Source organism: Coturnix japonica, chromosome 4, assembly GCF_054131305.1.
Source record: "Coturnix japonica strain WE chromosome 4, WE-NBRP24, whole genome shotgun sequence".
Classification (NCBI taxonomy): domain Eukaryota; kingdom Metazoa; phylum Chordata; class Aves; order Galliformes; family Phasianidae; genus Coturnix; species Coturnix japonica.
This window is the reverse complement of record NC_140666.1, coordinates 70,970,601-70,985,933: the sequence shown is the minus strand read 5'-3', so window position 1 is coordinate 70,985,933 and position 15,333 is coordinate 70,970,601. Positions and strand designations below refer to the sequence as shown.

The following is a 15,333-nucleotide window of genomic DNA, read 5'->3' as shown; positions in this document are numbered from 1 at the left end:
GAAAAGAGTACATCATGTCTGGCACTTGAATTTACCACTGTACATCTTGAGTGAGACAATTTATGCAGCCCATATGCTACTCGTAGGCTTGTATGAAGTTGTACGCTTCAACTGCTGCATTCACACTTTCCAATGAAAAACGGTGTTACAGTGGAATTGCATTTTATTAAAAAACATTTAAAAAAAATTAGAGCACAGGAACCCATTACTCATTACACAATTCTCATCAAGAATTACATTCTGTAAGATCCCAATAGCACTAAACCCCATCTCTTCCATGCTTTTTTGTGAGCACAACCCTTCAAGAACCAGGAATACATCTCCAACACTATTTCCCTGGCAGCTGTGCTCTGAAGAGGATGAGCAGTGATTGACAGCACTGCAAAAGCTTCTGAAGGTCTCTTCTGGCCTGTGGTTCTCTTGCACATAAGCAAGATGAGCCCTGAAACAGTGCTGTACTACCCTAATTATAGTTCAGGGCAAGAGTACGACTTGTCAGCACTCTCTTAACCCCAAAGATGTTACCAGCTCACACTCTGGTTCTGCTGGGGCAGTCCAGAATGACATCTGCCCACACGCACCAGATGACCCAGCATTCTGGAGTTTGAGTACCCACATTAGCCACACCTGTATTACAGGGCAGCCTTTGCTCTAGGTCTAAGAAAGCAGCACTAACAACTAGGGAAAGGCGAGATACCACTATGGAAGATGGTAATTTGAGTTTAAGCCTCTGTAATTCCCACTCATTTTGATAAGCTTCCAATGCATTCCTCACAGAAGAATCTTGCATGTGACATGCAAAAAAAAAACACCCAAAAACCCTCAGGTATACTTACCCAAAGTGAAGTAGAAGCCACTGAGGCACAGCATCTGAAAGCATCCAGCTCAGAAGTACATCCAGTACAACCAGTTAACACTGCCTTGTATTGCCCCTGCAAATTGTGTCCCTCAAACCTTCAAAGATCTGTCCTGGAGCTTAAACAGTACCTACATTTCCATGGTAAATAGTGACAGTAACAGTCCTTATTACCAAGACATTGATCTTGTGCACTCAGTACAGCTACTGACTTGCATACTTGAAGGCACAGCTGTTGTACACATTCAGAAAGTATTCTGTGATTGCTCACACAGTTCTATTATTGAACCATCACTTCCATGCCTTCTAGTCCGAATCCTCTCTGTGGTCATCCTTTTCTAACACTCCATTTCACAACCCCATGCAACAAACCAAACACAGAGTCTATAATCAAGGACTTTAATAGCACTGGCCAATTGAGAATAAAAACAAGTAGAAAGAAAGTAATAATAAAGGCAAAAGTATCATGATAATAGAGGAATTATTAATTCCTGCTAATGAAATGAGGTAGCAAGCTGACTATGTATGGGTCTGAATTTTTGTCTCTTAATTGTCTGAACAGCAGAGAATAACCCTTGCAGATTCATTAAGATACTGCTTTTATTCATAAGATATAAGCAGAAAAGACAGTAAAAAGGTTAGCTTTGAAGCTAACACTTGGTTTCTACTTGGACTGACACTGAATTAAGGTATGTCTGCTCAGATTCAGTGTCTGAACAAGCAGCAGGCAGAACGCTCTTCTGCTGAAGGACAGTTGTATCGTGGTAACTTATGAAAACCATGCCCCAGGAATCTGATCAATCAGTAATTATGCGCTGCACATGGAATGTAGGCAAGAACTAAGAAACAAAAATGAGATCAGCCAGTGGATCGGTTTATAGCCACTACTCCACTGCCAACAAGTGTGTGATAGACATCTGTTGGGTGCCACAAGGCTTCTGCAGATGCAGTTTGGGCTGCATCAGTGCCCACTGATCCCAACCAGGATCAGGGCAATGTAGCTGCAGTCAGCTCTGTCTTAGTCTCAACCCAGAACTACCAAAATCCACATAGAACTCATCTTTCAACTCAACCACCAGTTCAAGCAGGCATGTAAGGGGAAAACAATTACCCCAAATGACAATATAAAAAAAGTGAGACCAACTGAGTTCCTGATCACTGTCTGCAACTGGACTAAAGGAAAATAGATGCTCCATTTCTATTGTGCTCACATCACTGGAGCATTGTGTGTAGGAACACTTCTGGAAGCAGAAGTTTGTAGCTTGAGAGCAACTTTTCCACTTAAACGTTGATTAATTATTAAAAACAGATTTGTACCATCCTCAGTAACCAAAATTGCTAGAAAAATAGAGATCTGAAAATACACTGAGTTCACTTGTACTGTTTCCTAGTGTAAAATTTGTTGTTTATGAAAAATATCTTTAAAAAAAAAAAAGCCTAGGGTTACCATTATTATCACTAAGAAGGTGACAGGATTCCTTCAGCACCCATTAAACATTATACTCTGGGCTTTTTGACAGGTGGGTCCTGCAGGCTGAACTTTGGAATTTCACACGAAGAAGCAAAAGGGATTCTTTTGGCTGACACCTTCTTCCCAATTGTTTCAATCTGAAGGGGGAAAGAAAAAAGAACACTTAGCAAGTGAGCATGGCAAACTAGGCAGAGTGTGAGTGAGTTTACTAATTAAATCCAGGTCAAAACTACTTCTGAGGAACACTAGAAGCTGTGAAACACAGTGTGTCCACAACCAGTTTGAGAGTTCAAGGGCAAAGAACTTAGAAAATCACTAGTTCTCATTTAGCGATTTAAAGAGTCATATCCTGAAAATGCATGTATTTGTGTGCCTCAGCTTCCATACAACTATCAGTATAAATAATGCTATCAAATATTACTGGGTGTTCAGAAAGTGTGTTCAGGCCTCCTCTGTTTAGAGATCTCTATCCAGTAAATAAAGAACAGCTTCTACCTTCTTTCAGGGAGTGGGTTGTTTCTGAAATAATTCAACTTGCAATGCAAAAGGCAGCTGACTGCTTTAGAGAAAGTTGAAGCACACAAAGAAACCAGCACCCTGCAAGACTCATTAGAGAGATTTCTGATAAATTCTACATTAAATTAATGTAAATTGGTAGGATGAATTAGTAAGAGTGGGGCTTACAGAGAACAAGGCATCAACTAGCAAAAAATAAATAGTTCAGATGCTCAGTAAGTAACAACAGCTTTCCTGTGATACTTGCTAAGTATCACTGGAAGGAACCTCAAAGCCCATCCAGATCCTGCTCCTTGTCAGGGACTGTGTCAGGCTGCCCAGGGCTCCATCCAATCCAGCCTTGAATGCCTCCAGCAAAGGGGCATCCATGACTTCCACAGGCAGCCTTTTCTAGTGCTCCACCACCTCAGAGTAAAAAAATTTCTTTGTAATATCCAATCTAAGTCTCCCCTGTCTTAGATTAAAACCATTCCCCTTGACCTATCTCTACCATACTCGGTAAGAAGTTTGTCTCCCTCCTGTTCTCCCTTCAAGTTCCGAAAGGCTGCAATGAGGTGCTCTTGAAACCTTCTCCTCTCCAGGCAGAAGGAGCTCAGCTCCCTCAGCCTTTCTGCAGAGGAGAGGTGACCATCCTCTGGGCCTGCTTCAACAGCTCTGTCTTTCTCATGCCAAGAAAGTACTGCAGGTCACACACAGAGCACCAGAAGACAGAGTATTCTAAGTTAAACTGTTTAACTATTTAACGTAAGTTGCAGAAACCAAACGAATATTCAAGATGGACATACGAGTTACCTCAGTGCACTCTGAAAAAGTTGTTTAAGCAAGCACACCATATTTGCCTATGACAACTTCACTGTTATCACCACAGCAGTTGTCTGGTTACAGCAATTTTTAATTAAATGACTTGTAAACAAGCTTATGTTGTTCAAGCAGGTGCAAAAAGAAGATAGATAAAGAGGAAAATCTGTGGCCAGTATGCAAACAAGCATTGTACTTGGGAATACACTATATGAAACAACTAAAACATACATCCAAATCCATCTTGCTGATTTACCTGTAGTCTTATTCAAGGATTTGGTAATTGTAGTTTTAGTCAAGTTCTTTGTCTGCTAGAAGCGGTTCAAGACTTGCTTATACTGCTGAGTATAGATGGCATACTCTAACATAGCTTGATTCATTTTTAAAAGAGCATGGAATTTCAAACCAGAAGATACAGAAGGCACTGAATGTGCCAGTAGAGACTTAGTGGAGAAACTGATTTAAATTTAAAGGCCTCACATAAAGATAACGGTTTCCCCCTCCTTGCTATTCAATCACTGCAGTGAGCAAAAGCAAAAGGATTAAATAAACTCCAGAAGCAGCAGCAGCAAATTGCTTACCTGAAAGCCAATGACTTGTAGCTCATTATGAAGATCATCAAGAACTCTCCGGCCATCAAATATAAATGCAGGCTTCAGCATCTTCTTGTGAATACGCTCATAATCCAACTCCTGTGAAAGGCAATTAAAGCAGACAGAGTAAATAAGTAGTTTAGCACTATCTTCTTTAGTTAAAAGATGGACCAAGGTGACATTTTTACCTTAAACATATCCCATTCAGTGCAAATTACAAGGGCATGAGCTCCATCACAGGCTTCATATGGATCTTGACTTATAGTGACCAACCGAGACACTGTAACAGAAGGAAAATAAAGCTTTGTACTGCAAGTATCTTTGGCAAGAGTCTGGTGCACCCCAACAAGAACCTCCTTTGTCACCCTACTCAAAGACTCTTGGGTTGCTCATACTCATTGCTCATACTTCAGTACTCAACACTTACTTAAACTCTCAGTTCACACCACAGTAAGGCAGAGTACACTGTAAGCTGCATTTGTTTGCCTCAGCAGCTGCCTAAAGGCAGCCCTCCCGTCACCTAATTCAAGGGCATGTGAAGTAACACACACTTTCCTCATCATGGGCCATTTTCCTCACTATTGGAAACAACCTGATCTATGTCTTCTCCCCTAACCACAAACCATCATTTGCTTGTCCCACCCACATAAGGGAAGTAAGGAAAGGGGTCCCAAAAACCCTTTGTTTCTCCCATAAACTTCTAGTCATAGATAACTACTTTAAAAACTTCCAGTTTGAAGGAACAGATTAAATTAGGAAGCAATGATAAATGAGAAAGTAATACAGGGCAGGATGCTCTACAGTGAATTCCAGAATTATTTACTTCTACTTTACATAGGCAGACAAGAGGACTTGAGGCATAAAGGAGCTCAGAGAACAGCACTAGTCTTTCTAACAATGGAATGTTCTGGCTTGTCCTTCCCTAACTTACAGAGAGAAAATCCCTTCCTATGTATTCAAGTGAGCATTTGTCAAAAGAAAAGATATACAATAGTACAGATTTAGCATTAGCCCATAAGAGCAAAAGGGAAAGAAGAATTACAGTAACCTACATCAATTCTCTACTTTAGTAAGTGTAACTGACAGCACATCATTGCCATGGTGAAAATGAATACATAATATTTAAATAGACCTTGTATTTTGAGAATAGAGTTTCTTCTAGCTATGGTGAGGGGAGGATAGCAAGCATAGGAGTTTAATGTAAGCATCCTTACCTTGGTTGTCTTCTGAGACACCTGGATGTGAGAGATCCAAGATGATTTGTTCCTTCGGTACTTTAGGGTCATAGATATGGAGTCTTGCTCCTTCATCCATTAAATACTTGCTAATGTAGATGCTGGATGACTCTCTACAGAAGAGAGTGAAGCAGTTAAAGAACCAGTCGGTATGTTTTAATAATACAAATCTGCAGTTGTTGTGATACTCCATCTCAGAGCTTTATGCTGGTTTTACATGAAATGACTTGCAATCATCTATGCCAGAAGCAAAATAAAAGTCATGAGGGAGGCCAAGGTGAGTAATTTTTAGAAGTATGCATCTCTTTTGCTGATGCATGTAAGAGATGAGTACCAAGCCCCAATAATCCTACTGACCATAGATAACAAGGCATCGCTCCTAAGTATGCCATCAAATTGTAGTTGGAGAGAACTGTATCAAGACTGCCTCTTGCAAGAGAAGAGAACGAGGCATCTTTGGGGAAACAAAGAAGGAACTTTGGCTTCTAATAGCAGCTGCAAAAATGTTAGCATTCTTTTTACTGGAAGGACTCGAGAAGCAGCTGTTACTTTTGCAATTTAGGAACTAAATAGAACAAGTTATCTACTTTATTTCTGGATAATTCAGGTATGTTGTAGAGATCAAGAATCAACTGTCTCACCCATTTAAGAAACACTCTAATACAAATCATTGATTCAAAAGAGGTTAAGGATCCCATGTCTGACCCGTTTTTGTTAACAGAACTGAACTGGTGGGTTTAGCTGCACAGCTGTAGCAAGCGTAGGGAATCCATGTTAATTAATTGAATTCATACCTTGTGTCCCCAGTATCTTTTTTGAATGCAAATCCTAAGATAGCAATCTTCTTATCAGTGACAGTATTGAACAGGCTGTCAATAATACGGGAAGCAAACCTCCGCCTCTGATAGTCGTTCATGTCTATTACCTGAAGTTATACAAAACATTATGGCTTAGAGGAGTAATATTAACTATAAACCAATTGTACTAATGATAAAGCCAAACTAGCCATAGATGTTTAATAGATACCTGAGAAATAAAGTGTTTTTATTTAGTGTCAAATAATCAAAAACTAAGTTCAGTTAATTTGAAACTTGAGAGATACAGTTTTAAACCATGACTGCAGATGCATTTACAGACACACACAATCTAGTTGAAGGGCTGGATTTATTTTTTTTTTTTGTGTTGTTTTATATCTAATTAAAAGGAAAAAAAAAATAAATACGGCTGTCCTATTCTAGGCAGAAACATGGAAAGCAGTTGCAACGTTAGAGTGACTGATGTTACATGGGCATCCCTTTGCTAGACCTACACTTCCCTGTATGCCTCTGGCTACTGTAAGAACTCTAGATCTTATAACCCATTTTGTGAACTGAAATTTCTCAAAGCTCACATTGCTGAAGCAGACTTTGAAGTGCCTTGCTTTTGATGTCCTATGGAAATGCATTCACTCAGCCTGATTATTCTAGTGCTTTCCTCCCAGCCTGCTTCATACTTTGATCCCCAGCCCTTATCACACGTAGCACCAGATCACTAGTAGAACAGAGAAAGAAGGCTCCTCACCCAGTCAATATCTACCATGAACTGAAAAGAACTATTCTTCCCTACTGACTGTGAGATTTCCAACCCAAAGCAGGAATCAACAGCAACCTGTGAAATATGCAGTGCAAACAATACAGCTGAATGATGGTGGTGAACTAGGTTTCAAGTAAAAGTGAAAGCAGTGAGATTTTGTAATTCAGCAGGGTGATGTAAAGGAAGGGATTTGACAGGCAGATAGCAGGCAACAGGGTAAAAAAGACTTTTCTTTATGTACATTCAAGTACTGAAGTCTTCGGTATCAGAGAACCTTGTCCTGCCTAAAGGTCAGACAGAAAAAAGGATTCTAGGACTGCTCTGATCAGCACAGCCTTCAGAATTTGACCAAGGTCTTCCATGTACATGAACAGAGCTGAACTACTGACACTGCAATGCTCATATCACCGAGGAAGTGACTCACAGAGTTGCTTATTAAGGCGCTTATGTATATTACAGTATGACCCAAGCAGTATGGGCTGAGGTAGCTATATCTCTGCAAGTTGACATTGCTCTGAGAAAGCAAGAGGTACAGGTAAGAGGTCATATTACATGAACACAGCACTCTCTACATTATCCTAGCTGCACAGAAGCCATTCTTGCTATTTGATTTGACTACAGATTAAGCGAATTAGAAATCCTGCAAAGAAACATTCTTAGGAGAGCATGAAAGCATTATAAACACACTAGATTTAAGAACACAACCCCTTAACTTGTGTTACATAAAACCAAAAGAAGGGCAATAAATCCAGTGAAAGGTCTGGAGCACAAGTCTTATGGGAACTTTGATTGTTTAGTTTGGAGAAGAGGAGGCACAAGGAAGACCTGATTTTCTAGTGATCTGAAAGGAGGTTGTAGCGAGGTGGGGGGTTGGCCTCTTCTCCCTGGTAAGAGTGAGGGAGCAAGAGGTAACAGCCTTTAGTTGTACCAGGGAAGGTTCAGGCTGGATATTAAAGTTTCTTAAGGAAGTGGTGAGGAATTCAAACAGGCTGCCCAGGGAAGTAGTGGAGTCACCATTCATGAAGATGCCCAAGAACCAAGCAGATGAGGCATTGAGGGACATGGTTAGTGGGCATGGTGGGGATGATGTGACAGTTAGACTAGATGACTTTGAGGTCCTTTCCAGCCTTAATGATTCCATGAAAACACTCAGAAAATTGTAAGTGTTCCTATACATTTGAGCTGCTAAGATATCAGGTATATTGTTGTCTCAGAAGTATACTTAGTCTAAACTGAAGTTGTCTCTTTCAAGACACTATTTCCTTTCCCCCTTCCCCCCACTGTTCACCATCTTATTAAGATAGCATGGTTAGTTCCTGCAGCTCCTACTGCTCCGAGAATTGTCTATAATCTCTTCACACCTTACACAGATTAAAAGCAACACTTCAATCTCAGGGGCTAGACTCCTTCCCTAAAGCACCCAAGTCCCACATTAAGTCAAACCCCTCCTGGGCACTTGCACAAAGTTCATGGAGCAGAGACTAACCTTCTGCAATGACAGTACTGTAATCTTCTCTACCATGGACTAGACTATCCTAATGAAAGCATTTATGGAATGTACCAAGCTGAACATCTTCAGAGGCAGACAGCATAAAACCCAAGCCTTACTTGATTCAAGAAGCAGATGACTTAAGAGTTGCAAGAAAGTAACTAGGATTCTAACTAGCCCCTTGCTAGAGGTTAAACCATACAAATGGGACGTACAAAGTTACAGGACAGAACTGATCATATAAGCTGACAAAAGTTATATATAACACAAGGTTTTCTGAGAGTTTTTCCAAGTAGAAAATCATGAGTGACATCCAACCAGGCATCAGATAACTAGAAAGCTGTATGGGGGACTTTTGGGGAATAGACTCCTGCAAAGCCAACAGAGCCAGGTTATGCTTGTGCTCCACATTTTGTATTACTGCTTCTAGCCAACTTCACAATTCATTTGGTCCAGACAGGTTAATTAACTCCAAACAAAGGCTAAGATCCCACAAGTATCAGGTTACTTTATTTATTTATTTTTTTTTTTTTTTAAATAAAAAGGTTCTCAACCCAACCCCCAACATGATGAGTATGTTTAAAAGTATCCCTGCTTTAACACCAAGGCCTGGAAGAAGCACATGGACAACGCTCTAAGGCTGAATACTGAAGAAATATCATTCTGTCATAATTAAATACAGAAGTTTTAAACTCGTACCTGTTGCCAGTAACGGGCTACTTCAGGTAAGTTCAGTGCCTCACAAAGGTATACTAAGTTCAAGACATCTTTCTGAAAACAGCTGCCTCCAAACCCTGAAAAAGAGAGGATTGTTATTTTAGAAGTGGCTTGTATTAGCAAGGTAGCATTCCAATCTTTGTAACCAAGTAGCTTTTGGTCACTGATTGCAATATAGTTTTTCCTCCATCATATCACTGTTAGTAAGTGAAAAACCTTATGAGTCTCCCAGAATCAAACTCCTCAACCTGCTCTTTGTCAGTTACAAAATTCTACAGTTTGCCTCAGATCCCATTTAAGTCAAAGTAAGACTTAAGCCAGGCTCAGCGAAACTGAAGAGCCTCCAGACAGCAGAGTTATTTACTTTCTAATAGTACCATCTAGAGAGTTTTTACCTCAGAATAAGTATGTAAAGGGGAGGTTCTTTCCTCCCCATCCTCTAAATGACTATCTAATCACAGGCAAGAACCAAAGATCACAAATAACTAAGAGAGGATTGAAGCAACTAATAGAAGGACCCTTGACCCCTAGAACTCAGTCTCAGAAGCAACACAGCAAAGGCTGAATAACCTAATGGGAATTTTGGTAATGCATTTACTATTTACTTTCATTCCTACATGTCCTTACAAAAGAAAAGGTGTCCAGTAGCATTATTTTCAAGTCACACTTCCTAGCATGAAGGCTGAATACTTTCATCTCATTTCATAAATCTAAGTTTTGCCACTACCACATGTTATTACAGTAGTTAAGAGTGGCCATTACATGTTCTAGAGACATCCCCCTTCCTCAGGCTACCAGCAACTAATGCCAAACAAAACTGGAAAGACACTTTTTTGCAGGGTGCTATCACCTGTGACACATTATGGGGGTGGGGGGAGATGATTTTTTCCACTCACCAACACTGGCTTTCAGAAACTTGTTTCCAATTCTTTGGTCAGTTCCAATAGCTCTTGCTACTTCTTCAACATCTGCTCCTGTAGCTTCGCACAGAGCACTGATGGAGTTAATGCTGCTGATTCTTTGGGCAAGGAAAGCATTAGCTGCCTGCCAATGAAAACAAACCAGAGTAGAGAGAGCTTAGTTCTTCTGGAAACCAGGATGCCCACAGGTCAACAAGGAGCTAGATACTAAAGTAATTCCTCCTTCAATACTATTTTAGTGTCTCAATAGAGCTACATAGTAGTCAGGATTGCAATAGTTCTCATTAACTGGCATTTATGTAAGCATAACAAAGTACTAAAGTTACAGAGTTAGAAACATTTTATAAAGGTAGCTGCTCTACTGGCAGAGAACTCATAACAGGAATAAAATTAAGGCATGGAGCTGATATCATCTGTTAGCTCAACTGAGATCACTGGAAAAGATGAACATCCATTGACACATACTGGGTCCTTCAAATCCCAGATGTCTTTCCTATCTGCACCATCTACTTTCCCTAAGAGTCTGCCTAAGAGCTTTGTCTCCCTTGCATCCTAGACTGATCACAGTAACAGCAGTAAGTAACACCAACCAGTTTAGAGAGTTCTGAGGACCAGGTATTGGTTGTGAGGATTTTTTCTTTAGGCACCCAGTGTTCATAAACAGCACAAAGAGCACGAACAGCTTTCTGTCCCTCTGGAGAATCATCGCCACCAATGAGCACCCTGTCTGGGTTTTTCAAGTCCTTGATTGCTGTTCCTTCTGCAAGGAACTCTGGGTTCGACAGCACCTGTAAGCACAGAGGAAAGTGTGAAATAAAGAAAAACAGACAAAAATATATATATCTGAAAACAGCAGCCTGCTCAGGAATCCACATCTGATGTTATGCTTACCTGCAAATCCAAGTTAGGCTTCGTATTAGCATCAAATATTCGACGAATGCTCTCTGCAGCACGTACTGGAACTGTGCTTTTCTCAGTGACAATTTTATAGCCGTTTGAGTTTTGTACAATTCGTCTAGCACAAGCTTCAATGTATTTCAAATCAGCTGCTCGCCCTTTCCCCATCCCATAAGTCTTTGTGGGAGTGTTCACCTGGTTACAGAAACACGGTCAGGGAAGAAAAGCTTTAGGCCTCTTATCAATTTCACCTATTCAGTAGGTCTTATGTTAGGGAACTAGATGCTTTGCTTCCCTGGGCCCAATTTGGTCCTACCTCACAATTACTCAGTTGCCATATCAGATGAATAGCTATTAGCTTTCTCAGTTACCCATTTTGTCTTCACTGACCTCTATTCAAATAGAACTCAAACAAGAGCAATTCATTGCAGCTCTGCAGGCTCCTGTGAAACTTAGGCCTTATATTCTAGACGCAGCAGTAATTTCTTTATGCTTACAGTTGTGTTTTGTTTCCTGTCCCATGTTATAAGTACAAAGATTACATGTAGAATCTCACAGCTAGAGAGGCAGTTACATTTTCAACTTAAGTGTAAATAAAGCTGCTGGAAATCATTACAGTGAAGTACACAGAAAACATGCAGGAAAGCACATTTAGATTAAGACAGAGGATCCTTTTCATTACAAGCTCAAAGAAATAGCAACAATGTGTAAAACACAACAGCATTTCTTCGGTCAATGACAGGAAGCCAGGTGGTAATACATGGCAGTCATCCAGCCAAACAGCATTCACTCTACCCCTCAGTGGAGAAAACAACTGTCAGAAAGAGAGCTCTGTACTGAGGAGCCCTAACAAAGAGGGGACTAAAAAATAAAAAGGAGGATTTCAATAACAAAACCCAACTCTGGCCTACCAAAATTAACAGAAATCAGCTCTTTTAAGCTCCACATTTTAAGCAGTATGACCTTTCTTGATAAGGTTGTTTATGTTTGACTGAACCTGCTTCCTAATGGCATCACTAGCTTAGAAATAGCGATAACTTTAATGAAGGATATTAAGGGAAAATCCTTCCAGCTCCTATTTCATTAATTCACAGGATTTCAGGTCTTCTAGAAATAAGCCACCTTTGTAACCAGTGACCAGACTGGGATCTTACATCCTAATCTAGGAACCACATAAATATTAAGATCCCTTGGACCTCAGAGCACTACAGTGACAGAACTGCACTATATTCTCCTCTGAGGCCCCCTGCACCTCACCAAGACAAATACTGATAGTATCATTTTGACTTAGGGCCTGTTGGTCTGCCAAGTACTCTTCTGGCTAGAGAAAACAAGTTCCAAGATAACACTAATACAAAAAGCTCACTTACTACTTTTCCCACAGTACATAAAAGAAACAAGTCTGTGGCATGGCGACACAGCATGGCTAAATGAATCCTTATGAGAAAACAGAGGACACTTCCTAACAAAAAGGCAACGCAGAATAAACACAAACTCACAGAAATAAATACGAGATCAGCTTCTCTGATGGCATCATCAATACTGGTGGAAAAGAAGAGATTTCTTCCTCTACAGGACTCCACCACTTCTTTTAACCCTGGCTGGAGAGAAAGAAAAGAAGAAAAAGCACATTAGAAAAAGCAGTTAAGGTGAACACCATACATTAGTCACTCAGGGCACACAGAACAGTAAAACTGCTTTGCCCAAACAGACAGAACCTCTTCAGATACAGAGATGCTTTTACTCCACATTGCACATTTTCAGCCTGTCAAACATGAAGCTTTCATGCCTCTGCAACTTTAAAAGGGAGAGAATTAAAAAAAAAAAAAAGTAAATAAATAACATAAAAACCACAATCCTGTTTCTTAGGCAAAATGCTCAAACCACAGTCTCAAGGATTTCATCCACACTGAGCTGCTATTCACACAGCAGATTGCAGGCATTGGTTATTTACATGCTATTACCACGAGCAACAAATAGCATCACTCTACAAGTGGTTCTTTAAGTAGGTTTAAGAATGAATCTTACAATATTTCCAGGGCTGCAGGCAAAATGAGGTGTCCATAGCTCCCCTTGTACCTCAGCTACACAATCCATGACCTCCTAAACTAACGAGCTCAAATCTAATGAACTGATTCAGCATTCAAAGTATTCTCCCATCACATTATCTCCTGTCTCTCTACCTTTCTTCCACAGGGCTTGGGCTTGATAAAGACAACTCCTTTTGTCAACTGCTCATGTTTGGACAGGACTAAGTTGATATCAGAACCACACCCACAGAGTGAAAGCACCACAGGCATGACTTGATGAGATTCTTTACAGGGCTTACAGCACTGGAATACTTCCTCTTTTAACACGTCCATTCACAGGTGCATGAACAATCCTCCGTAGTAGTAGAATGGACTATGGAATGTTTTAATTGATCTGTGACAAACGTATCCAAATGAGACCTTTATGGTTTGTTTGAAAAAAAATCAAATCACACACTGCAAGCTGGATTATCAGTTTACAAGGTGACCATCATGACAGGGGTGAGTAATCGCTAAGAAGGCAAAAGTTCACAGCACAGCAAGAGGAAAAAAAGAAAAATGGAAACAGAATCTTTCTTGTGCAACACATTTTTGCTGTCTCACTTTATACCAAATATTTAACTGAAGAGGAAAGCAAAGGTCAACATAAGCAGACCAACCCATCAGCCATTCCCAGCCGTAACCCTCCTGGGATGTAAATAGAAAGGTAGCTCACTAGAGTTTCCTTGTATGTTCTGACACTGCAAAGAAAGAGCTGAAGCAAGAGCAAATTGAGAAACAAACAGAAACCCCTCTGTGTGCAATGACTCAAATTTACAACAGCCTGAACTAATTCTTGGCAGATTTTGTACATTCTTTGTAAGTAAAAGACACCATTCCAGGAAACAGATGCATTGGAGTGTTTTTTGTGCATGAGCTTTAAAAAAAGTGGGGTTTAGTTAAACTCACTCAGTCTAAGTGTTAATACAAAACGAAGTTCCTACTTTCATGATCTTCTTTCAAATCCTTCTTGCTAATCTGAGCATTACACACACTTTCCTTTGAATACATATGACAAAGGAACTCTCCTCATCTCTGTTCAGTCTTGCTATAGGCTGGAGGCTTTTCCCTCTTACAAGCCAAGTCTTAGAGCACAGGCAGGACTCAAAAGATTCCATTATGATTAAACAACTTTCCAGGAGAAAGTCAGCATCATTTAACACAACTAGAAGAACAGTTTCTTTCTTCATTACTCAGCTCTTGATACAGAACCTAGTTACTTTCCTGCACCAGACATATTTAATTATTGTTTCAATAAACTGGTTTAATGAGTGGCAGTGACACATGGCTGTTCCAGAACGCTGTCTCTAAAGGACACTGCTGTGCCACACTTCCCAAGCTTAGAAAGTGGGCCACATGAAAGTGCCATGTGGTGGGAGAGAAGGAGAAACAGCACAGTTAATACAATAGGGGACAAGTTTACCTCGTAGATGGGGAGCGTGTCTGAATTCCAGGCATTGATTCTAGCCTCGTTGACATCCACAACAGTGACTTGGATTTTAGGGCACATCTGTGCAATAACGCTGCAAGTTGGCCCACCGACATAGCCAGCACCGATACAGCAGATCTTCTTAATCTCAAACATGATTGCTCTAGGAAGCGGGGTTGAAGAGAGGAAGAGAACCAACAGTTACAAATGAAAGTCATCGGCCAGCCAGCCGAGTCACAGGATCTCGGATCATCAGCGCTCTTCTATCGGGCTGCCACAAAGAAGCGTCTCCAGGAGCCCGGCCGTAAGAGGCGAGCTGCAATTTACAAGGACGGCTTTCAGACCTGCCCTCACCAGCTCCGCTCCACGGGATCCAGCGCACCCCGCTCACTGAGGAAGCGTTTCTGCGGCCGCTTTGAAACCCAGCGCTTTAAGCAGCCCCTGCCAGCCGAGGGGACGCCGAGTAGCGGCGTGCAGCCCCGCGCCAGGCCTCACCCGGAGGGGTGGGCGGGAGGCCGGGCCCGGCTCCTCAACCCCCCGGCAAGGAACGGAGCCGCCACCCCCACAACCACAGCGCCCGAGGGGAGAGGCCCCGGCGGAGCGCAGGGACCGCCAGCCCCGAGGACTCACCACCCGCGGGTCCCAGCAGCACGCCGAGGCGGTGATGCTCGAGGAGCTCAAGCCGACGCTCCGCTATGCGCGGGGCAGCTATTTAAAGGGCCGCCGCGGGGCTGAGGCGGCCGCTTCATCCCGGGAAGCCGAGCGAGGCCC

General features: G+C 41.4%; 1 protein-coding gene across 1 annotated transcript; it reads right to left on the bottom strand.

Moving 5' to 3' along the window:
- Positions 1-1,241: 1,241 nt before the first annotated feature.
- Positions 1,242-15,333, bottom strand: UGDH (UDP-glucose 6-dehydrogenase). The gene is made up of 12 exons (XM_015862486.3): positions 15,193-15,333; positions 14,557-14,725; positions 12,564-12,665; positions 11,059-11,259; positions 10,758-10,955; positions 10,144-10,291; positions 9,230-9,324; positions 6,264-6,394; positions 5,449-5,582; positions 4,423-4,514; positions 4,223-4,333; positions 1,242-2,464 (listed from the first exon to the last, which is right to left on the bottom strand). The coding sequence occupies exons 2-12, from the start codon at positions 14,716-14,718 to the stop codon at positions 2,354-2,356; spliced, it is 1,485 nt and encodes a 494-aa protein (XP_015717972.1). The 5' UTR covers positions 14,719-14,725; positions 15,193-15,333; the 3' UTR covers positions 1,242-2,353.